The 25,339-nt window shown below is 33.0% G+C and overlaps 1 protein-coding gene and 1 long non-coding RNA gene across 3 annotated transcripts; one reads left to right on the top strand and one right to left on the bottom strand.

Moving 5' to 3' along the window:
- Positions 1 to 456: 456 nt before the first annotated feature.
- Positions 457 to 1,529, bottom strand: LOC114405304. Its single transcript, XR_003665178.1, has 2 exons — positions 1,141 to 1,529; positions 457 to 1,048 (listed from the first exon to the last, which is right to left on the bottom strand). It is a non-coding gene; the product is annotated as an uncharacterized LOC114405304 (long non-coding RNA).
- A 687-nt stretch (positions 1,530 to 2,216) lies between these two features.
- LOC114416938 lies at positions 2,217 to 14,372 on the top strand. Of its 2 annotated transcripts, none has more exons than XM_028381991.1 (5): positions 2,217 to 2,937; positions 3,277 to 3,316; positions 7,481 to 7,710; positions 8,068 to 8,295; positions 14,046 to 14,372. In XM_028381991.1, exons 1-3 carry the CDS (start codon positions 2,371 to 2,373, stop codon positions 7,627 to 7,629), a joined length of 756 nt encoding a protein of 251 aa, XP_028237792.1. In that variant the 5' UTR covers positions 2,217 to 2,370; the 3' UTR covers positions 7,630 to 7,710; positions 8,068 to 8,295; positions 14,046 to 14,372. The 2 variants fall into 2 exon arrangements, with proteins under 2 accessions (XP_028237792.1, XP_028237783.1); XM_028381982.1 differs by having other exon boundaries at positions 7,478 to 7,710.
- The last annotated feature ends 10,967 nt before the right edge of the window (positions 14,373 to 25,339 follow it).

Genomic DNA, 25,339 nt, shown 5'->3' with positions numbered 1-25,339 from the left:
GGCAACGCTCTTGTCGACCCCAAAAAGTAAAAAAAAAAACATAAAAAAGGGAAAATAAATAAATATTGAAGTCATGATTTTGCGCACTCGATTAAAAGTTAGCGTCCCTTGTGACGGACATGTGGGGTGCTAATACCTTCCCCGCGCATAAACAACTTCCGAACCCATATTCTTAAAATTTGTAGACCCCCTTTTTTTTGAAGACGAACCCGTGAATCTTGCCTCGCCCTCCCGCCGAATGGTAGGTTGCGACAATGTCTACAAATTTTATATCAAAAAATCTTTTTTGCACATAATCACAAATGAAATAATATATTATCTCAATACACACTTAGCCTTTGAATGTCATATGGGATTTTTAGACAAATTGATTGCACTAGTGTTGTCACAACATAATGATATATTATTCTCAATACTAGAGTAATCTTCTAATTAATATTTTACTCAAAACAGTTGTGAATAACAACATGCAACAACCATGTACTCAACTTCAAATATAGATAGTTCAATGGAGTTTTGCTTCTTACATGCCCAAGATATTATACAAGGTCCAAGATAATGGCATCCGCCACCTATACTTTTTCGTTCAACTCTATCTCTTGCATAGACTGCATCACAATATCCTACTAACCTTAAATCTAGAATTTTCTTATAGACCAGACTTTGGTTAGTAGTGCCTACTAGATATCGTAATATCCTCTTAACAACTTTGAGATGTGACTCTCAAGGATTAGACTAAAATATAGCACATAGACATACACAATACATGATATCAGGTCTATTTGCAATCAAATATAGAAGTGATCCAATCATACCTCTGTAGATTGTTTGATCTACTAGTTTACTTGATTCATTTTGCTCAAAGAATTTGAAGCATGGATGGGAGTTTCCATTACTTTAGCATCTTCCATCTTGTACTTCATTAGAAGTTCTTTAGTGTATTTATGTTGATGAATGAATATACCTTTGTCATGTTGCTTCATCTGAAGCCCTAAAAAGAACTTGAGATCTCCCATCATGCTCATTTAAAACTCAACTCCTAGAGAATCTACAAACAACATAGGGTTGGCCTTTGAAGGAAGACTAAAAAACAACTATCTATAAACAAAATGCTCATAGCTCAAGTACAGTCCTTGCTACCTTCATTGTTGGAACCATCGATGATTGATTTAAGGACATGTGAACACCACCGCTATTGGAGGAAGGGTTTTCAACGACATCAAAACCATTAGGATCTTGAAATAGATATGAACCGTGTTTTTCTTAGTGAACCACTCACCCATAAGTCTAGAAGTATATCTTCAAGCAGATTTGATCGTCGGTGTTGATGCCACCCTCTAGATTTGTCCCTGGTCCTCCAAGGCTATCACTTGTGTGGCCATGCTTCTAACATGTTGACAAGGACGTCATCAGAGGTAAAGGTGGCCTTGGAGGGGTTGTTAGGGGAAAATTGGAGGAGGAAGGGATAGGAAGGAGCGACAGATGGAAGAGGTCAAAAGAAAAAGTATAAGAAAGAAAAGGCATAGATGGTTGTTGAGAAGTGAATACAACACTTTCTTATTCTCATATTTTTTATATTTAAGGTTATTGCACATAAATTAAGAAATATTTAATGGAACTAAAAATTATTATATTCGGACTAAAATCTCCTTATTTAATACTTTGATCTTTGATATTTATACCACTAGTAATAAGTCTTAAATAAAAGTATATTGTATTTGTGGGAAAAAAACATTAATTAGACTTTCAAATTTTAAAGCATTAGTTGTTTTGAAAAGAAATAATAGAAAGTTAAAACATCAAAAAATATATAAAAGAGATAGTATTGTTTTTGAATAATAATAAAATTGATGTTAAGTTGTTTGTGCGTAGGTCAGAACGTAGAATGAAATGAATTCATTAATTTGAAGGGAAAATTTATAATTGTTCGATCAATTTTGGACCGAAAATTATGTTTTAGATCAAAAAATCAATTTGACAATTAAAAGTTGACGTCAACTTAGCTGGGCTTCATCAAAATTGCAGGACTGTCTCTTCCATTAAATTTTATATTATAATGTTATTTTTTAATCAATATCAACATTATTTATTTAAAATAAATGTGATGATTCCATTTCCAGCTCAGCTTTGTCTTGATACAAGTTGGTAGTATATACTACATAGTACAAGTTGTCCAACGACCATAGTATTAGTAGCCGGCCATTTCAATTCAAAGTAACGCGTTTGACAAATCAACAAAGAAAGATCAACTTTAACATATAGTATAATGCTTGACCTCAGTCTCATTATACTGTATAGAGAGTTTGCTCCATCTTGATCTTTGTGTACGTTGTTGTGACTGTTTCGGTGTTTGTGTTGTGCTTAATTGTCATGGATGCAGCTTTGGGGGCTTTGTTTGGGGAATTGCTGAAAGCCATTTTGCTCGCAAAAGACAAAGCGATTATGTTCAAGGAAACCATGGACCACCTCGAATCCACTCTGAAATCAATAGAACCGGTGATAAGAAAGATAGAAAAGCACAACAAGAAGTTGGGGCGTCCGAAGGAGGAACTCGAATCGCTGAAAACAAAGATGGAAAATGGCGCGAAGCTTGTTTCCAAGTGTTCCGAAATCCACAAGCTAGATTTTGTGACCAAGATTCGTTACCAGAGTAAACTAGAGGCACTTGAAGACTCTCTCACGAAGTTTTTCGTCATTGACCTGGCAGCTCAGACGGCGAGAGATCAGAAGGAGACCTTGCGTAAGGTTAGAAGAATGGTAAACGCCGCTAAGAAGTTGCCCTTCAACTCAGTTGATGAATCTAACCCTAAGCCTGCAGGGGAGGTGATTGAATCTGAGATCGAAGCTGAATCAGATTATGATGATGCAGTGAGTGTCGATTCTGCACCCATCTGTGAGAATGAGTCAGATACTATTTCTCATTCTGATGAGCAACAAGTAAGTCCTTTTACATTATTCTAGCAGTGTGCTACTTTTCAGAGAAACTATTGTAGAATACTATGTTTTGTGCATGCAACATTATTTCGTTACAGCTACTTATTTTATGCAACCTTTTTTTAGATAATTAAGCGTTACAGTTCTGCAAAAGTGATGAACATTAATTTGATATAATTAAGTATAGAATAGAAATATCTTCTGGATATGAAATACCATGATTGATATTTTCTTGGTGTCCAAACGAGGAGTGCATGTAGCTATATTACAACTTGTGGGAGGAGTACCCTAACCCCCATAGATCTGACAAATAGTATTTTTATATTTCTTTTATGAATTTAGGTCAAAATTAATGAAGGCGTGGATTCAAGCGTCATACAAGGTATACAAATTATAGCTTAAATTTTATATATTAATTGTGATTGAATATGCTTGCATTTACGTGGATCTTATTCTCCAATATTCTATTAAATTTCCCACAATATTGGTGCTTTTCTTTTCTCTCTTTTATTCTCATAAAATGTTTCGAACGTCATCACTTTTACTTTTAGACTCATATATTGTAAGTAGTATGTATTCCCTTAAGAAAAAACAAAGCAGTGTACAAACTCCAAAAAATAGTGAGAGTCCGTATCCTTGTCAGCATCTGCGTGTGTAGGGCATTCCATGTGAATTGGTTGCTTCAGGCACCCTCCGATAGGAAGAAGCTGCAGCATAAGTCCAAAAGAAGCACAAACAAACCAACATACCTTGAGAACTATGTGTGACTTTTGTGAATGTTAGATAACAGCATAGCTTTCTGTTTAACAAAATGCTAAGGTTTGTTAGTAGTTATTAGTGGCGTAGTCTGTCAGTAGTGATATTAGTGGAACGTGAATTCTATTAATAGTGGAATGTTATCCAGGTTAGCACAGAAGCTTATATAAGCATGAAATAGAAAGCAATGAAGATAAGATGAATTTCAGAAATTACCTTAGTGTAGTAAGGAGGTCCCTTGTCCTCGAATTCAAGGTCTCTTTCCCGTTATCTTTCCCTCTGTTTGTCCTCAAGATGTTGGGTGTAGGAAAACAAAACCTGGATTCCAAATTAAAGTAGGTGTAGGATTGAGTGAATGAAGATTGTTGAGGAGGCAGAGCCATTTGACAGCAACGAGAATGGTGTAGATAGTGAGGAGGATGGGGTGGTCGAGTTCTGTGTCTCTGACCTTGGCGGCGAACATGACGAAAAGGGATAAGCGAAGGTTGGAGGGAAGGATATGGCAGCTGGGGGGCTCCGAATGGACCTGGTGAATGGCGGCCCGACGAGGGTCGAAAGAGGATGTATGGGGCTTGCCATTAGCAAAGAGTTGGGAAGCTGCCATGGGAAGGGGAGGCGGCATGATTTCGGCTATTGGCGGTGACTTTGCAGAGGAAGAAGATGAGAAAAGTTGGCAGGTTACCATGGGAAGCAGAGACGGCATGATTTTGGCTGGTGGTGGTGACTTCCTAGAGGAAGAAGATGGGGAAAGTTGGTTGGGTACCATGATATTCAATTTCAAGAGAATGACATCGAGTTTGGAGTCCATGGAGGCTTGGATCACGACAAAGCAGAGTTGAGCAGCAACAAGTTTGGCAATGACGACCTCGAGGCGGTCCAAACTGGCTGAGGCAGGTTCGGCTTCTGCCATTGAAGGGTGACAAGTCGGACCAATTGATAGAGGCAAAGGGAAAGACAACGGGAAAGGGACCTTGAATTTGAGGACAAGGGACCTCCTTACTACACTAAAGGTAATTTTTGATATTCATCTTATCTTCATTGCTTTCTATTTCATGCTTATATAAGCTTCTATGCAAACCAGGATAACATTCCACTACTAACAAAATTCACATTCCACTAATATCACTCCTAAAAGACTATGTCACTAATAACTACTAACAAACTTTGGCATTTTGTCAAACAAAAAGCTATGCTGCTATCTAACGTTCACGAAAGTCATACATAGTCCTTAATGTATGTCAGTTTGTTTGTGCTTCTTTTGGGCGTGCTGTCATGGGCTTCTCCTGCAACTTCTTCCTATCACCCTCTCAATTACTTGAACTTGATTCTTTCTAGCAAGAGCTAATACACCATATCATTCCTTCTGTCTAATTTATAAACTTTTATTTCACTTGTTTTATCTGTGTGAATAAAAAAAATACTAAAATTTTACAATATTCAAGTATATTTTTCAATCAATTAAATTAGATATTTTTGGTTTTATTTCACCTTTTTAGTTTGTCTATAATATTTTTTATTTTAAAAAAATAAAAATCAAATATTTCTTTTTCAATTATATACTTCCATTGATTGGTACTCCCTCCGGACCAGAATATAAGCAATAAAAAAATAATTTTGGATCTAAATATAAATAAATATTAACTAATTTTTATCTTATTTAATGATAGTATTCATATTATGTCATTCATTTAATAAAATCTTATTTCATGTAAATCATTTATTCTTATTTTCGAGTATTGCGATGAAGGATATTTTAAGAAAGAAAATAAATTTTAAATAAATTTTTTTAAATTAAATATTATTAACTGAATTTCTTAATTCATATACTGATAATTAAATTTATTTATATTTAAGTTTGGAGGAAGTATACTGCTTAAATATTTAAATGACTCGACCAACTTGGAAGAAGATTCATATCACAGAAAATGGAAAAGTCAACCAGTATCGTCCACCCACAAATCCCCTTCCCAAAAAAATCCAAGGAGTGACATATAAAGACCTCCAACTAGCTTTTATGATATACCTGGACATGCATAACAAAAGGACGCAATTTGATTCACTCCAAAACAGCATCCTTGCCACTTGTAAAATCATACAGGACATCAATGCTAGTTAATTGCCTGCGTTTGCTGTCGTAAAAGCTTGTTTGCACTATAGCTAGCTAAAACTAGCCCTTCATCAATCATCCAACTACTTGTCCATGATGTTAAGTTGTTAACCTCGATCCTTTAATCCAAATGTACCTTTTTCATTCAACTACTTGCAACCTGCAACATATTAGTGGTCCCACCTTAAACACTAGTTCATTGTCCATGAGTAACCAACCTCCTTAAGCACTACAATATAGTTTACCAAAATGCTCAAGTTCTTTCTATGGCCTTTAGTTGGTGGTTATTACAATACTTTACATTAGATACCATCATACTAGTATTACAAATAGAATTAATAGGTATACACTTTAAACATAAAAAATTATTCAATATGAATAAACTTCATCATCTGGATTAGGGTAATTATCATCCTTCTTTCTCTTTCTCTTACACATACATGTAAAAAAAATAATGCAAGTAATTTGATTCCCTTCGATCTCACTCATCACCACCATTCCCATCATCCAAACCTTCCTCGTCTGGATGGGTTGCTTTATTGGTTGTTTTCGAGGATGTTAAAGTAATTAAGACCCTTCAACAACTTCAATTCCCTTCTAAATTGATTAATTAAAGTAATTAGTTGTTTTAACGTTTTCGTACTTTCTAATGGTGTGACCAGTGTGACTACAACAAATTGTTTAATTCACATTAAAATTGGGTTTCACACATTCCAAGCATTAAACGTGACTACATACAAAATTGAAGCTTTTGGGTTGAAGAGATTAATATTTTAACGCTTTTTCATGCACACCCTTTAATCCTTCAACCACATTAAGAGACATCATTTTATATACTATACACACAGTCACCAACACAAAAAGCTTCAACTAGAAATAGAAAGGACCGTGCAGTACATATTATAGGAAAATATGTCTGATATTTTTAGTTTTTAGAAAATTAAAGAATAATTTAGTTTATTTTTTAAGAGTTGTTATTTGTTTTAAATTTTTAGGAAATCTTTTAGAATTAAAAAGTATATTATCTTTTCTAAGATATTATTTAAATTGAAAGATATAATCTAGAATTTATTTCCTTTTTTTAAGATTATGATTTTAGAGTCCATAAATAAGAGTTTTTTAATATCAGAAAAATCATTCACTTGAACAGGGTGTTACCCCACCTCCCAACCACAAACAGGAGTAATGTCAATAGTTTTTGCAAGTTCCAAAAAAAAAAACTTGTCAAATATGAAAAAAGGATTTGATAGTTTTCGTTTAAAACTTGTCATATGGGTTTGACAAGTTTCATAAAAACTTGTGACGAAAATTATATCTTGAGGTTTTTGCAAGTTTTCCTTGTCCATACAAATTTGTAATATCCATTACTATGAATGAATTAAACATTAAGAGAAGCTCCTACACAGACATATCTCTTTCTCCTTCAATAATATATTTCCTTCCTTTTACAAATATATCTCACACACAAAAATACACAAATATAACATATTAGTGTACATATATAAATAATGATACACAAATACCTTATTATTTAAAACACTGCACTAACACCTTATTTATTTTTATCTCTTCTTTTATATCACTTTACAAACCCTATCAAACATTTTTTTTTCTTTCTAGGTGTTCATGTAAAAATTTTCATGTACATATATGCTCACATTCTCTCTGAACTTATTGAAGCAGAAGAACCACCTTCAATGACGACTGTCATCGGGCCTCAATATTGTGCTGAATTTACCACCTTACTAGAGATTGTTAGAACGGTGAAGACTTTCGGCCCTGATACATTCAGTGTCGCAAACGTCAACGACGACATTGTGTTCAACCTTTAAAAGCCTTCCTTCTTCTCCATTCATGAACGATATACCTTATTTGATGAGCAGAAAAACCCTATTGTCACTCTGCACAAAAAGGTTTGAATTTGATGAAATATGTTTAAATCAAATTTACTCTCTATTTCAAAATAACTAATGTTTTAGCATTTTTAAAAAAAATACTCCAAATAAATTATATTAATCTAATAATTTTGTGATATTTTGTTTATCGATTTTTTAATCACCACCACTAATTAGCTAATATTTATGAAGAATAAAGATATTTTAGTAAAATTATTTCAAAAAGAATTTTTATTTATTACTCTTCATAATTTGTGTAAAAATAAATACTATATGTTATTTTGAAATACAGAATAATATATTAATTAAGTGCAGCAGAGGTCTTATATTGGATAAGATTTACTGATATTTGTGTGCTTTTAATTATTTGTGTAGAAAATGACAGCACATAATCGTTGGCAAGTTTTTAGGGGTAAAAGTGACCAAGCAGATGATTTGATCTTTAACATACAGGAGCACCACATGATCCAGCTAAAGACCAAATTGGACGTGTTCTTAGCTAAAAATACCGAAGAAAATGATTGTGACTTCAGGGTAAAAGGAACTTGGTCCGGCATATCTTATGTTGTTTACGCCGTTCCGTCTAACAACATTATAGCTCAGGTAAGTTCTTTTATTTTTTTTCGTAAAAACACACACAAACTATTTACCAACAAGTAAAAAATTTCTAAGTGTTAGGAATTGTCTTGTAGTTATAACTTTTATATAATGAAAATTAAACTTTTAGCATGAACTTTAAAGATATCACTGATAATAAAAATGTATGTTTAAATAAAATTTTAATCCTTATAATTTATATTTTTATTGTTTAAATAAAGTATTTTAAAAATGAGAAATAAAACTAATCTAATCATTAAAAATAAAATAAAAAATTATCAGGATAAAAACTAAAAAATATTAAATTATAAAAACTAAAAATATATTTATGTTTGTAATGTATTGTATTTACATTTGATATATTAATGTTCTACACTAACAATTTTTTCTGTTTATGAGTAGTATGAATTGTTAATATAAAATTTCAATTTGTATATTAAAAATTATAATTAATTGTTAGTAATGTTAATATTTTATATGATAAAACTGAGATCAACATTTTTATTATTTAATTTTTAAATTGAACAACGATATCTGTTCGTTTTTCAAACATTAATTACAGTAAAAATCTAATCCCTACACAAGAGACCAATGTAGCACAGCCAGCAAAAAAAGAAGTGATTGGGCCAACTGACTCAATTGACCATCTTTCGCGGGAGTTTCTATTCACAATACCCAATTGCTATTGGCATTACCTCATCACGTGGGTGCCCCAAAATTACCCTTTTGACGGAAATACAACAGAATCATATTTTCATTGCATATATGCAGGTGAAAATAATCAATCATAATGGAAACACGATTTTGTTGTATAAGTTTGCAACGAAATTATATCTTCGTAATTTTTTTTCATACCTCATATAGGCAATAGAAACATGATTTTGTTTTAGACTTTGATACTTATGAAATGGAATCATTGTTGGTTCAATCTCCTCGTTCCCCAACTAGAACCACAACCACTCAAATATCCCAAACCCACCATCCCACACCATTGACAACAACAACAACATAGATTTAACAACACATTCAACAACAAAGCCTAAAAAAAATCCAAAAACAAGAAATAGATTTCGTGGGGGGCAAGGGGAAAAGCCAGAAACAGATGGAGGCAAGGGGAAAGAGCGTGCGGTGGTTGGGCGGTGGATCTTGATGCACTGTGACACAGTTCTAGTGGGGTTGATATCTAGCTTCAAAACCCGCAGCGGTGGTGGACTCCTTAGTCGTGAATGGTTTCAAAACCCAAGACTCTCTCTTTGTCTTTCTGGGATTTGGACTCCTTGGTTATGCATGGCCAGAAACACTAGGGTGACGACGACGACGACTGCAAGGGCGACAACAACCTTGGTGGATGATAGTGGATTGTTTAAGGGTGAGAAAATGAAAATGGAGAGTCGGTGGAGAGTAGTTGAAACAGAGAGAGAGAAAGGGGAAGGTGTGTGGAAAAATTGAGCTAGGGGTAATTAAGTATTTTCAAATGTTCTAGTAATGTTATTAGCAATTATGGTAGTGGGAATAGTTGTTCCCTTCTTTGGCCTATGATGTTTGTAATGAAGGCTTAGGCTTTGATCTATTTAATTTAACTAAGGAATGACCCAAGAACGCAAAAGAATAGGAACAAATAGAAGCAACAAAAACAATCATTAGGTAATATGAGCTCTGACAGTAATGTTTGCAACTATGATAATATCTATTGGCTCAAATTAGGGGGAAAGGTTGTGAGAAGAATTTTGGAATTGGGAAAGGCTTTGGGGATGAAGTATGATGGGAATGAAGAGATATTGTTAAGGCTTTGGTGTCCATGGAATTAAGAGACCAACAACAGATCCCAGACATTGAGAAGAGGACAAAAAGAGGAGCAAACATAGTGCCAATATGAGATAGAAAAATGGTTGAGAGAGGGGGTGCACTTTCTGTGTGCAGGAAACAAATAAAATTTCTTTCCAAAAGAACTATGATATGCTTTGTGGAGTACCCATGAGATAGAATGGACTTTTTCCCTTTCAGTTGGAGCAACTGAAGGTATTTTATGTATATGTGACAATCTATCTTTTGATGTTACTTCTTGCTTTAGGGGATAGGGAGTATGGAAACAAAAAAAAATTGTGAGGTAGTTGTAGTGAATGTTTATTCATTATGTGATAGAAGGAAAAGATTTCAAGGTTGGAAAGAACTAAAGCATAAGAGAGCTAGTAGTATAATCAAGTTGTGATGCATAGTATGGGACTTTAATTATGTGAGAAGGCCTTTTGAGAGGGAAGGGGTTGGAGATGGGATGTTATGACGGAGGGAAAGGGAGGAGTTCAATAATTTTATTGAACATATGGAGCTTGTTGATGCTTCTTTGGTTGGAAGAAATTTTTCGTGGTATAGGCCAAATGGGTTGGCCAAAAGTAGAACAGATAGAGTCTTGGTTTCTTTGGAGTGGTTTGATATTAGGTTTGGTTGTACCCAATATATTCTTAATAGGAATATATTTGACCGTTGCTTGATTTTACTCAAAGACTCTACTATTAATTGGGACTCAAACTGTTTAGGGTCCTTGATTGTTGGATGAAAGAAAAAAGTTTTCAAAATATGGTGAAGGAGGAATGGAGTGAAATGAAAGTTGAAGGGTGGAGGGCTTACATACTCAAAGAAAAAATAAAAGGGTGAAAAAAATGAAAGAGTGGAATACACATGGGTTTGGTGATATGATGTTAACAATAAACGAGATTGAAAAAAATAAGTGATCTCGATAGAAAAAAGGAGGAGAGGATGCCAAGACAAGAGTTTGGGGAGGAATTTTGGAAAATGACCACATATGTAGTATCTATTTCTAGAAAAAAACTCTAGATGTTGATGGGTGAGAGAAGGTGACCACAACTTTAAATTTTTCCATTCACTTGTAAAATGGAGAAGGAGGAAAAATGCTTTGAGAGGTGTATATGTAGAAGGGAGATGAAAGGTAAGTCTAGGTATTGTGAAGGAAGAAGTGACAAAGTATTTCAAGAAGAGAGTTAGTGAAGTTGGTGGACCTAGACTAACTTTGGAGGGAGCTAGCTTTAATCACATATTGGAGGAGGAAAAACAAGTATTAGTGGCAGTGTTTGAACAACAAGAGATAAAAGAAGTAATTTGAGAGTGTGATAGTCAAAAGAGCCCTAGCTCGGATGGTTTGAATTTTAATTTTTTGAAGAACTTTTGGGAGGTAATGAAGGAAGATATTGTGAGATTTGCGTCTGAATTCCATAACCGTGGGGTCTTACCTAGAGGAAGCAATGCTTTTTCATAGCTCTTGTACCCAAGATGAAGGACCCTATGTCTTTGGGAGAATTTAGGTCTATTTCTTTGGTGGAAAACATGTATAAAATATTGGCTAAACCCTTAGCTGATAGATTGAACAAAGTGCTATATGAGGTAATTCACAAAAGACAAAGTATCTTCTTGAGTAATAGATTTTTACTCCATATATAGCACTTTGATTGCAAATGAGGTAGTTGATGAGGCTAGAAGGTTGAAGAAGAAATGTATTATTTTTAAAGTTGATTATGAGAAGGCTTACAGTTCCATCAATGGGGAATTTTTGTTTTACATGCTTAGAAGATTGGACTTTTATGAAAGATGAGTGGGATGAATCAAAGCATGTTTATCATCTAGCTCCATTTTGGTATTGGTGAATGGAAGCTCAACTTCCAAATTCAAGGTGCTAAGAGGTTTGAGGAAAGGGAATCCTCTAGCCCTGTTTTTGTTTAATGTTGTAGTTGAGGGCCTTAGTGGTATGATGAGACAAACAATTAAAAAGGGTATCTATAAAAGATTCTCAGTGTGCAAATTGGAGGTTGGAGTTAATTTACTCTAATATGTTGATGACATGTTATTTTGGGGGGAAGCTTCCTTGAATAATGTTCTTGCCATCAAAAGCATGTTGAGGTGTTGTGAACTTGTGTTGGGCCTCAAAGTGATTTTTCATAACAGATTCTTTGACATTGGGGGCGGAAAATGAAGACTTGAAAGTTATGCAAATAATATGAATCATAAGTTACTTAAATTACCCTTCACCTACCTTGGTATTCCAATAGGGGCCAATCCTAGGAAAGCAGACACATGGAAGCCTATTGTGAACCAAGTTGCTAAAAGATTGTCTTCATGGAAACACAAAACTCTATCACTTGTGGAGAGGGTGTGCCTTTTAAATTCGGTAACTTATTCTTCACCTCTTTTTTATATGTTTACGTTTAAAATACCTAGGGGAGTGATTATAGAAATAGAGAGCATGCAAAAATGTTTCCTTTGGGGAGGAGTGCGAGAGAAAAAAAAAATTGGGTGAGTTGAAGAAGTAGAGATGGAATTTGTTTTATCAAAAAGATGCCTTGTGGGATAAAGTGTTTGATTCTAAATATGGTTGTTGGAAGGATTTATTAGATGCAAATGTGCCTAATATCTCTTCTATTTGGTGGAGAGACTTTTGTTTAATATGGGGGAAGCCAAGGTGAACCTAAGTATTTTGATAAAATGGTGAAATGTAGGGTTGAGAATGATGAGAGAGCTAGGTTTTGGTTACATAATTGGGGTGGTGATGATACTTTTGCTAATCTATATCTGAGATTGTTCTCAGTTTCCCTTCAACAAAATAAAATTCTTTGTGAAGTAGGTAGTTGGGAAAATGGAGTGTGGAGATGGTGTCTAAATTGGAGAAGGCCTTTCTTTGCATGGGAAGAAATCCTGAGAGATGAGATTCTTACCTTTCTTAATCAAAAAGAGGTGGAAAATTGTTCGATTCACTCTTGGGATTGGTTATGTAATAAAAGTGCTTTGTATTTAGTAAACTCCATATTAGGCAATTATTGAAATGGAAGATGGCTGCCAAGAAGATCCGTAGTTGCCGGCAAGTATTTGGAAAATTCAAGTTCCACTTAAAATTCATTATTTTATGTGGAGATAGATTGCCATAAAGGACAAATCTAGCCAATAGGGGTGTATAAATTAACTATGTGTTGTGTCTGTTTTGCTCATTGTGTGAAGAGACTATGGACCACATCATTTTCTCATGAAAATAGAGCTCTAAAGTATGGAATGAGAGTTTGAAGTGGTTGGGGCAAAGTTTTGTGCTCCTAGGATCGGCTATCATTCATTTTTCTCAACAAAAGGGTGCCAAGTCATATAAACGTGCCTCTAAGATTAGATATATTTTGTGGGGAGTTATCTCTTGAAACCTTTGGAAGAGAAGGAACATTCCCGTTTTTAATCAGGGAGAATTTCAGCTTCAATAGATTTTGCACGATGTTATCTTCTTTGTGCGGTAGTGGCTGAAAAACTTGTCTATTGAAGATGTCCCAGTATTTTCACAATGGCAAGCCCAACCAGCAGCTTGTATTCAGAATCTTATTTTTCGTTGATGCTCTTCTTGTTGGGTTTTGGATGGAGCATTCCTGAGGGAGGCTAGGATAGGGTGATATAATTACTTACATGGCTGGAATAAGTGAAACCTGGTGTCTCATCCTGTGACTAAGTACTCGACATTGACTCTGTTTTAGAAGGGACATATCTTTTTTTGGGTATATATAATTCTTATTGACCTGGTTACATTATTAATTATTTGTCATAGTAATAAATATCAGTAACCAGATTTTGTTTCCTTTGTGTAAATCTTAGTATCGTTAGTATCTTTTTTATTAATATATTGATTTCCTTATCAAAAAAAACATTATGCTTATAATCATAAGCACTTTTTATCCCCCTTTATACTTCGGCTAATGCAATATTATGGGAAATTGCAGATTTCTAAATACATTGCTCGTGGAAGAATTGGGGCCTCTAAAGAGAGTGCCGTGGTCAGAGTGAAAGCCAATGTTGATTCTGCATTCATTGTGGCACTAACTATTGTCATTCTTAGGAAAACCTAAAGGCAAGCATGGAGTATGTTGATGTCAAATTTGATTTTGGTTCAAAAATTCTAAATAAAATTGTGATATAATAAAGCATAACCTGCTATGGTTCATGCACTCCCATTTGAATGCTTCCCACAAGTAATGATCATGATATCTATCAATTTATGTTGATTTTTTGCCCCAATTTTGATCATTCTCGAAGAAAGCTTGAGTAAGCAAACCTTACGAGCATTTTTCTCTTTTTCTCTCTCTTTTTTTCTTTGGTGATGTCTTGGCTTGAAGAAAATTGATGCACAACATTCTAACACCCATAGAAGTGAACGTTCTTTAGGGTCATTTGAAGAAAAAGTTTCATTCATTTTTTGGCCCAAAGGGTGTCAATTAGAATCAAAGAAATAGTTAACTTTTTCTTATATAAGTGAGTTTGTTTAAATTTAAAATAAATAATTTTAAAATAAGTATTTTTTTAAAAAAAATCTTTTTTAAGAAGCAAATCCTATTTATTTATCAAAATAAAAAAATATTTTTTAAGCATAAATAGTTTAGATAAACATACTTAAAAAATAGAAAGTACTGGTTTTATTAAAATATGTATTTTTTCTAGAAACAAGTTTAACCAAACTCATCCACAATTTTTATATATATTAATAAAAATGTTTTATATATATTAATAAAAATGTTATAGGTTAGTGGTTTAGTAAAAACTATTAAAATTATGTGGCATGAGTTTGAATCAAGCCGTAATATTTTACAATTTTTTTCTTTATTTTAGTCTACAATGTCATCCCATTAAATTTGAATTTAAAAAACTAAAATCACACCATTATGTAATACAACAAACTAAAAATGACACAATTATAAAAGCCTGACTAAAATCAAACAAGCCAAATTTTAAACCACATAAAATATCAGATCAATCGCTGTGTCAACTTAACGTGAATACCAAATTGATCAATGTCACCAACTACCAAAGGTATTAAAATCACACACTTGCAATATTTAGGAGACTCGATTAATTGGAGAATTTTTTAAAGAAAAAATTAATTAAAAATTAAAATTATACAATTACAATACATAAAAAATTAAGGTTTAATTACTCATTTAATCCTTCCAATTTTTAAATTTATCTTTTAATCCCTATAATTAATAAGTGGATTTGTTAGTCCTTCAAGTTTAATAAGTATATTTTTTAGTCTTAAAATTTACATTTTAATTCTAAAAAATTTCCTACCGTAACTGTAGGAACTTTTTGGAAAGATATTCTAGAAAAACCAAATTAAACATAAAATGCAGAGGAGAAATCCTTAAAATTACAACTTTATTTGTTACTAAGATATTCCAGAAAACCATCAAATTTGCATATTCTTACCATATAAATCAAAGGGAAACCCAAAAATCAAAGGTGAACAAAATTACCTTTCAGAGCAAGTTTCTTACCGTGGCCACACGTAGAAAGAAAAAACAAAAAAATCATATCAAAATCGGAATGCACTAATATTGATAGCTATCGATTTCCATGAAATCGATTTTTACCATTTGATTTAAAATGCAAATCCATCAATAGTCGTTGAAACAAATACACAAAATGAATATAAATTAAAATATGATCTCTCAAAATTCAGAAATTGCTATAAATTAAAATAGAAAAAGAACAAAATTTGATAAAACAGTAAAACCGAGCTAGGATATAAGATAAAATACTTTTCACTATATGTGTCTCGCATTCATAAATCGAGTTGAGAAACCAAGCTATACAACACATAAATAAAAATATTCAGTTGTGCATAGCATATTGCATACATCATAAAAGTGTAAAAATTTAAGGGGTTTCCTAGACTATCAATTATAGGAAACAACAGGATCTTAAAACCTATGATTCTCACAAACAATCATTAAATAGAAAAATGATAATGCGTACCTTTCTCCATAGGAATACTTCTACCTTTCTTCATAGGAACTTCTCTCCGGTGCACTTTGATTTCCTTGAAAGATGAGAGAAATAAGATTTCACTTCCTTTGACCTTTCTTTCTGCCTCTCTCCATTTGTGATGGCTATGAGTGAGAGAGAACACTTTTATGCCAGGAAGGGGACCTTGTTTCACGTTAGTGGGTATTAAGCCCCTTTTATAACAACTACTTCCTTCAAGTAGCAGTTAGCTCTAGAAACTTCTCCTATTAAGCTCAATTACAATTTAGCCCTTAATCGTTAATTATTTACTTATTAGTCCCTACATAAGTCACATGTCTTTCACATGAGACATTAATTCTAACATTCTCACACTTGGCTCATGTGACATTAATAAACATTATGGACTAAATAAATAAATAGATTAACTAACATAATGCGCATTAAAAATTGACTAAATTGTTCTATACATTGGGTACATCATAATTTCATGATTAAGAATAGGAACCAATTCGAGTCATGGCAGTTGTACATCATCTAATCGACATAGTCCCTTCCATGTACTACAAATTAGCCTTCTCCTTAATATGACCATAAGTTAGGAGTACATAATTGGTCCAACACAATATCTTTCATTCAAGACAAAACCTGTTAACATTACTCTAACACAAACATGCATGCAAACATAGAGAACAGGTAATCAGAAACATATCATAATTGAGCTCAGAGTGTCACTAAAATGCATAAGATAAATTACACTTAATGATCATCAATAACAATAATGTCCATACTTTCAACATGTTCTATAATGTCTTGGGCGGTAATCTCTTATTCAAAGGGTCAACTATCATAAGGTTTGTGCTGATTTATTTTATTGACACTCTTTATTTCTGAACTTCTTCCTTCACGACAAAGTACTTCAATTCCATATGCTTAACACCCTTAGAGTACTTGTCGTTCTAATAAAATACTGTAGCGAAGTTATCACAATACATTTTCAACAGCCTAGCAATACTGTCGACAATTCCAAGCCCTGAAATAAAGTTCCGCAGCCAATTAGCCTGAATTGTAGCCTCAAAACATACTACAAATTCAGCTCTCAAATGCAACAACAACTGATGCATACAAAATTACTTTCATTTGTTTTCGTTCCATATCATTTCTAGGACATTGTGCGAGACTAAATTTGTCTCATTTATAAATTAGAATATGTGATGTTAAACACCTTTCCATCTTGAATCTCTCTAGTACTTTATTGATATATGTTTTCTGAGATAAGCCTAACAATCCTTGTGATCTATTACAAAATATTTTTATCCCTATCACATAGCTTACCTCACCCATATCTTTCACTTCAAAGTTTCTAGAGAGAAATTTCTTAGTCTCATGAAGAAGACCAAGATCGTTAGTTGCAAGCAAGATATCATCAATATACAAAATTAGAAAATAACCTTACTCCCACTGACCTTCAGATACATACACTGATAAACAGTATTTGCCTTAAATCTAAAGGAAACAATGGTATCATTAAACCTCAAATACCATTGGCAGGAAGCTTGCTTTAAGACTATATATTGATTTCTTTAGTTTGCACACCATGTGTTCCTTTCCTTCAACTGAGAACCTCATTGGTTGGTCCATATAAACATTCTCCTCTAAATCTCCATTTAGAAAGACAATTTTCACATCCATATGATGTAGCTCCAAGTCATAATGGGCTACTAATGCCATGATAATCCTGAAAGAATCCTTTCGTGAGACCGGTGAAAACGTCTCTTTATAATCAATGCCATCTTTCTGAGTAAATCCCTTAGCAACAAGTCTAGCCTTGTAACGTTCAAGGTTGTCATGAGAGTCACGTTTAGTCTTGAAGACCCACTTACAACCAACTCTCTTACAACCCTTTGGTAATTCTACAAGGTCCCAAACACCATTATGTTCCAAAATTTATCTCTTCTTTCATGGCATTTAACCACTTCTCAGAATTATCACAGCTTACAGCTTGTGAAAACGAAACTGGATCATTATCATTAATGCTTAAGCCTATTTCTGTTTGATGTAGGTATACCACATAGTCATTCGAAATAGCTTGTCTCCTTTTCTCTTTAAGACCTTCTTAATGCTACTTCTTGTGGTTCTTCCATAATAGGTTCATTATGCATCATGGGTTCATTATTGTGTTGCTCCTCTTCATTAATTTTGTAGCAATAACTGAAGGAGCAATCACCTTACTGTTAGAGGCATAAGCTAAAAGGACTTACACTCTAACTTCTTTAATTTCCACTTCTCGTGGAATTGTACTCCCACAGATTTCATCATTTTCAATGAACCTTGCATTTCTAGTTTCGACAATTCTCATACTATGATTAGAACAATAAAACATATACTACCCCTTTGACTTTTCTGGATAACCAATGAATTATCCACTGATTGTTCTTGCATCCAATTTTCTTTCTTGCAGATTATAAATCCTTATTTCTGTCTGGCAACCCCAAACATACAGGTGCCTTATACTAGGTGCCCCATTTTTTTTCCCAGTTCAAAGGTGTCTTTGGAACTACCTTACTAGGAACCCTATTCAACAAATACATGGCAGTTTTCAAAGCATACATCCACAAAGATACGGATAAAGTCTAATTGATTAACATACTCCTAACCATATTCATCAAAGTTCTATTACGCATTTTTGATACATCATTTTGTTGTGGTGTACCAGGCATTATGTATTGCGCACAAATGCCACGTTTCTGAAAAAGCTTAGCAAATGGACCTGGGTGTTGCCTAGTTTCATCATATCTTTCGTAATACTCACCACCTCTATCATATCTAATAATTTTCACATTTATGTCTAATTGTCTTTTTACTTCATTCTAGTAAATTTCTAAGGCATCCATTGCCTGAGAAATCTCAGGCAGTAAGTAGACATAACCATAACATGAATAATCATCAATAATGATGATAAAGTATCCTTCCTTTCCGAAAGAACTAACATCAAAAGGTCCACAAATATCAGTATGCACAATTTCAAGAAGTTGAGTGCTTCTTGTAGCTCCTATCTTTGTATGTTTTGCTTGTTTTCCCTTAATACAACCCACACAAATATTTAGATCCGTAAAATCTAGATAAGGAAGAATTTCATTCTTTATTAATCTTTCCATCCTTTCTCTAGAAAATGTGACCTAAACGTTTATGCCACAAGAAAGCAGATCGTTCATTCACTAAACTACGTTTAGTGCCAACATTATGATGCAGAGTTAAAACAGTTTCAGCATACAAACTGTCTATTTTCAATTTATATAAACCATCACAAGAATATCAGTACCAATGAGATGATTATGCTTAAATAAATTTAAACATTAATTACCAAAATTAAAAGAGCATCCAGTAACATCAAGTTCAGATAATAAAACTAAATTCCTAGATAAACTAGGTACATAAGGAGTTTTCAATAAATCTAAATGATGTCCAGTGTCGAGTTTTAAACAATAAGTCTCAACTGTTTCCACTAGAACTTTCACTCCATTCCCCACGAAAATGAACTTCTCATTTGGGCTTATGGTTTGGATTGTAAGGAATCTCTGCATAATGTTAGAAACATGAGTCATACATCCAGAATTAATCCATCATGTATCATGGGAAACTTCAGTTAAGTTTGATTCAAAACATACATGAGCATTAAGCTCACTTTTCTTTTTGAACCAAGACTTGCACTTTAGGTAATCCTTCTAGAAATGTTCGGATTTCCTACAAAATTGACAATTATTTCCCTTTGATACCTTCCTTTGGATTTGCAAAGAGTCGTCATTGTTCTTTAATGACCATTTGCCTTTATCATGCTTCTTCATAAATTTCTTTCCAGCTCCTTGATTTCCTTGGTGGCTTATAACATAATGGACTGAGTGACTTCCTTGATTCTTAAGCCTCGTTTCTTCCTGAACTAACATACCATGTAATTCATGCACATTCCATTTATCTTTCATGGTATTATAGCTCATTTAGAATGGGTCAAACTCAGACGGTAATGAGTTTAGAATAAATTGAACAAGAAAGTTCTCATTCACAGCCATTATATTCCCAAGGTCTTAAGTCTTGTTGCAATGTTTGTTATCTCAATGACATGTTCATACATAGTACATGAACCATCAAATTTCATGGAGGTCAATGTATTCATTAATGTCCCAGCAACAGACTTATCAGCTGTTTCCACTAATCACATAAACTTTTTAGCACTTTCGATTTTAGGGAGAGTTATCTTAATACTGTCTGCAACAGTCATTCTCATCAACAATAGGCTGAGTCTGTTAGATCTTTTCCAAGTTTTATAATGAACTTTCTCTTCATTGCTACTAGCATCAATAATAGTAACAAACTTCCCTTCCAACATAGCAAGATCATGATCCAAAACACCGAGGTGAAATTGGACTTGCTCATTTCAGTCAGAGAAGTTAAGCCCATTAAAATTGGCACATATGATACATAAGAATCCAATGAATTCAAAACATGTATTACATAATAAAATTCACATAAGTGTTTTGAGACATAAAATACATGTCATACATATGATTCATTCAAATAACGATCAATGTATATTGATGTTCTCCTTTGGGTGATACACCAACACACAACATACAAACATAATGATGCTAATAAAATTTTAACATTATTTGGCAATTAAATATGCACCAATTAGTAGTATCTATTTCCTTTGGGCATATAAATAAAACTAATGATACACACAAATCGCCTACAATTATATTCATTAATTATAAGAACAACTAATCAACCTTTGGGCGATCCATAAATGCCTTATAACAATGAATTTCAATTACCCATAAACCAATAACCATATAATTTAGCATCCATTATTCTATGAGTAATCAAAATAATCATTAATTTGAAATTAAATAACCTTACAAATTTGGTCACTTTGCTGACTAACAAATTCAACATACATTTAATTCCAACCAAATATAATTGAAATAATCATTAATTTGGAATTAAATAACCTTAAAAAGTTGGCCACTTTAGTGACTAACAAATTCAACATACATTTAATTTCAATCAATTATAATTGAAATAATCATTAATTTGGAATTAAATAACCTTACAAATTTGGCCACTTTGGTGACTAACAAATTCAACATACATTTAATTCCAACCAAATATATATATGACCTGCACATACTTATTGCTATTAACAATCCATAATCATTCTATTAATTTCATTCTTGGCCATAAAATAATATTTGCATTTATTTGTGTTTTTGCATTCAAACACGTTCAAGCAAATATGTAGCATATACATATATTTATTGCTATCAATAATTGCAAAACATTCACATTAATTTAATTATAAGACATAAAATTTCAATTCTTCAATAACATTCAACAATAACATTCAAAAAAAAAAAGGCAGGTGGGATTGGAAATAACAAACAAAGATTGCAAATAGCAATTTCCAAAATATTCATTCTACCTGCAAGAACTTATTTGGTATGCCTCTTCGAAACATTATAATTAAAAATAACCTACGTACCTACACCTACGTATTGCGCAGCTTTTCAAAAGGAATGGAATTAAAGGTAACCTACTTTACGGCCACGCAGCTTTTCAAAACATTTGAATTAGCCTTTCTCCATTAGAAATAAATTAATGGCTTTCTCTACTCTCATTCTAGTTAAATGCTTAACGTCCATTAATGGTGGTGGCAGAAGCTTTCTCATGATATACATAATTTCATACTTTGCAGCGAAAAATATAATTAACGCGAAAGGCACGTTATCAAAACATGTAATTGAAAATACATGTAACATAAATTAAAATCCCTAAATTTCATAATTAGGTTTGATGCATAATTTGGAAAAATTAAATTATCCCTAAATTTCATAATTAGGGTTCATGCATAATTGGGAGAAATTAAATCTTTCTTGGAGAATCATAAATTTTATAACACATGCTCTGATACCACATGTAAAATCTTTAAGGGGTTTCCTAGACTATCAATTATAGGAAACAACAGGATCTTGAAACCTATGATTCTCACAAACAATCATTAAATAGAAAGATGATAATGCGTACCTTTCTCCATGGGAATACTTCTACCTTTCTCCATAGGAACTTCTCTCCAGTGCACTTTGATTTTCTTTAAATATGAGAGAAATAAGATTTCACTTCCTTTGACCTTTCTTTCTGTCTCTCTCTATTCGTGATGGCTATGAGTGAGAGAGAACACTTTTATGCCAGGAAGGGGACCTTATTTCACGTTAGTGGGTATTAAGCCCCTTTTATAACAACTACTTCCTTCAAGTAGCAGTTAGCTCTAGAAACTTCTCCTATTAAGCTCAATTACAATTTAGCCCTTAATCGTTAATTATTTACTTATTAGTCCCTACATAAGTCACATGCTTTCACATGATACATTAATTCTAACAAAAAGGTGTAGCAAGTAAACACATAAACTGAGCATCATGTAAGCATGCCCATTAGTCATCCCCTGCTTTCTGATCCATAAGCTCCAATTGAGAACACAGAGGTCTTGCATTTTACATCAAATAGCAACTGATTCAATCAAAATAATATATTTGTCCTATAAAATGGCAATAGTGTTACATAATCAAAATAATATAGAATACCTTCTAGTGCAATGCTGGGAGTATAAAATGACTTCTAACTCATCATATTTCACAATCAACCAGGATGAGACCTTTCCCCATTACAAAGTCTAGGATCTCAGCCAAGATACCCTGCACATGAAGAAGTACTTAGAATAACATGCAAGTACAATGTATGAAATTAGGGCAAGAACAAAAAGCAATGATTGATACTTAGCGGAGGCTTTGAATTCTCTTTCAAAATGTGTTTTGTAATAGACGGATCAAATACTATTAGAAAGGCCTGCAGGATAACCAAAAACAAAACTCAGTAAGAAACATATTGAACTCAATTTTGTTTATGTATTCATAGAGAATTTTTCATTTCTTAAACTGCTGAAGCTCTAAAAGATTTATTCCAAATATTGAAACTTTAATCAGAAGACAGATAAATCTGAAACTAAATCTTGCCAAACAAAGCAAAATCAAATTTAAAAAACAAAAAAAGAGTAAAATAGAAATAATAGTGAGAATGAGAATTTGTAGGAGAAATATTGGATTTCTCTTAAGGCCAAAGAGGTTAGCTAAGATTCAAAAGCTAATACAAATAACAAAAAAAAATATAATTACAATAAGTTACCCCAAAACCAAGAAGAAAAAATATTCATAGAGAATTTCCATTTCTTAAATTGCTCTAGTTCTAAAAGCTTTATTCCAAACGTTGAAACTTTAATCAGAACACAAATAAATCTGAAACTGAATCCAGCCAAACAGAGCAAAATCAAAGTAAAGTAACACGGGGCTATCAATTTAACCTCTTCAGGCTTCTGTATTAGCATCGATAGCTGTTGTTAGTGGTGGTTATGTAGTATTTCTATCTGGTTATGATTGAAATACACCATAACCTCCTTAAAAAATTTATGTTTTTGGTACCTTGCCCCTAATAATATATATTTAATTTTGCTGACAAAAAAAACATGTTATATGTTTAGCTGCGAAGTGAGCTACCTCATAATTGTTTAGCTGCAAAGTGAGCTACCTCTAAAATTATGCCCGTCTAAAATATGTACAACAACATATTACTACTTTATTATGTCCCTTTAAAATGATAATCTGTAATAAGATGTGAAACAATGTTAGGAACTACGACTCAAATACTCAATTATTATTTTTTTTCTCTGATGTATATGTTTTTGCACATAAAAATATAATCAACTTACCATTGCAGTGAATTTCAACCTCAAACAGGGTTCTTTCCGGCTCGGGAGCTAGGGAGTAAGCATGCAGAAGTAATGCCTTCAACAAATTGAACAGATGATCTGGCTAATTAACTTAAGCCTGTCAAACATCAAAAACCATTTGATGCATCATAAAATTAACTTAAGAAAACCAACCAAAAGCTCAAAACTGAAAAGAAAATATTATCAGTGCAATGTAAAAATCGATATACTTTACTTACAACAATATGAGTAATTATTTTTCTTTAGTGTCTCTCTCTTAAAAACTTAACTCACAATTAACCAATCAACTTTAATTATCTAAAATCCTCAAGAATTGGCAAATTCCCAAAATATAAAAAAAAAAAACTAAAATAGTCACCAATCCTCCAATCCCTTTAATTATCTCAAAAACTAGCAAATACCCCAAAGTTACAAAAAAATTAAAATCAAAACAGCTAGAGCCTAACAATTCCATGAAAAGCAAAGCATAATATAAAAATGAAATAAGAGAAAAAGGGACTCACAATTGGAAACCTTCTAGAAACTTGTCGTGCTCCTGCTCCTGCTCGATCCAGGTCTCCCTGGACTGCCTTTCCTTATAATAATATATTAACTAACCATGTACAAATCAATATACTTGAATGCAAACGGCATTCAAGTATTTCTCAAGTCAACAAAAATCATATTTAGATGGGTCTTTAATCGAGCCAAACGACATCATATGATCCATGTGGAAGACCTCACCTCGTCGGAAAAGGCTTTTTGTTGTTGAATGACTGAACTCAACACAAAGATATAACAAAATTCTAGTAGCAATAACACTTAGACAAACCCAGACAAGCAAGCTTATGTGTCAACATCCCAAAAATAAAAGGAAAAAAACATTAATTAAGTGAATATATGAACCAAGGAGCCAATATCTTAGCATCTGAGATAATAATCAAAAGATACCTTCTTCCTTATAGCCTTCAAAACCTAACATTAAGTATTCATTCATCCCCAAACCAATCATCATACAGAATAACCTCATTTTCCTTCCTTACCCCAAAATAAAATGACTATTTACGAATTTCTCAGAAAAAAAAAAAACACAAACACGTCGTTGACACTATGAAACACATAAAATCCCCTAAAACCTTCAAATGCCAGCTGAACCCTACACGGCCATACTTTGCAATCGGCAAATCGAAACAAAATGCATAGGAATTTCGCGAAAAAGGAACTCCACGATGTTTCCTTTCAAGAAAAACTAGACTTTGGCATGTGTCGATGCACGGGCTTATACTAATATTTGAGATTTCTTAAATGTTAAATATTACTAATATTTAAGAATATATAAAAAAATTAACTTTCATATTTATTTAAGAATATATAAAAAAGATTAACTTGTATATTTAAGCAAATAACAAATAGTCATATAGTCTAGTAATATGGTTCAGATTACAAAGATGGAACATTGTCTGGTAA

The sequence above is a fragment of the Glycine soja genome, chromosome 1 (genome assembly GCF_004193775.1).
Source record: "Glycine soja cultivar W05 chromosome 1, ASM419377v2, whole genome shotgun sequence".
Lineage (NCBI taxonomy): Eukaryota > Viridiplantae > Streptophyta > Magnoliopsida > Fabales > Fabaceae > Glycine > Glycine soja.
This window is presented reverse-complemented; position numbering and strand designations above follow the sequence as displayed.

What these genes read in the sequence shown, in the direction of transcription:
- LOC114416938 (XM_028381982.1), top strand. Translation starts at nt 2,371, where the DNA reads ATGGATGCAGCTTTGGGGGCTTTGTTTGGGGAATTGCTGAAAGCCATT. An exon ending in CTCATTCTGATGAGCAACAA is followed by an intron (nt 2,938 to 3,276) that starts GTAAGTCCTTTT and finishes TTATGAATTTAG; the next exon opens with GTCAAAATTAATGAAGGCGT. An exon ending in GGATTCAAGCGTCATACAAG is followed by an intron (nt 3,317 to 7,477) that starts GTATACAAATTA and finishes AACTTATTGAAG; the next exon opens with CAGAAGAACCACCTTCAATG.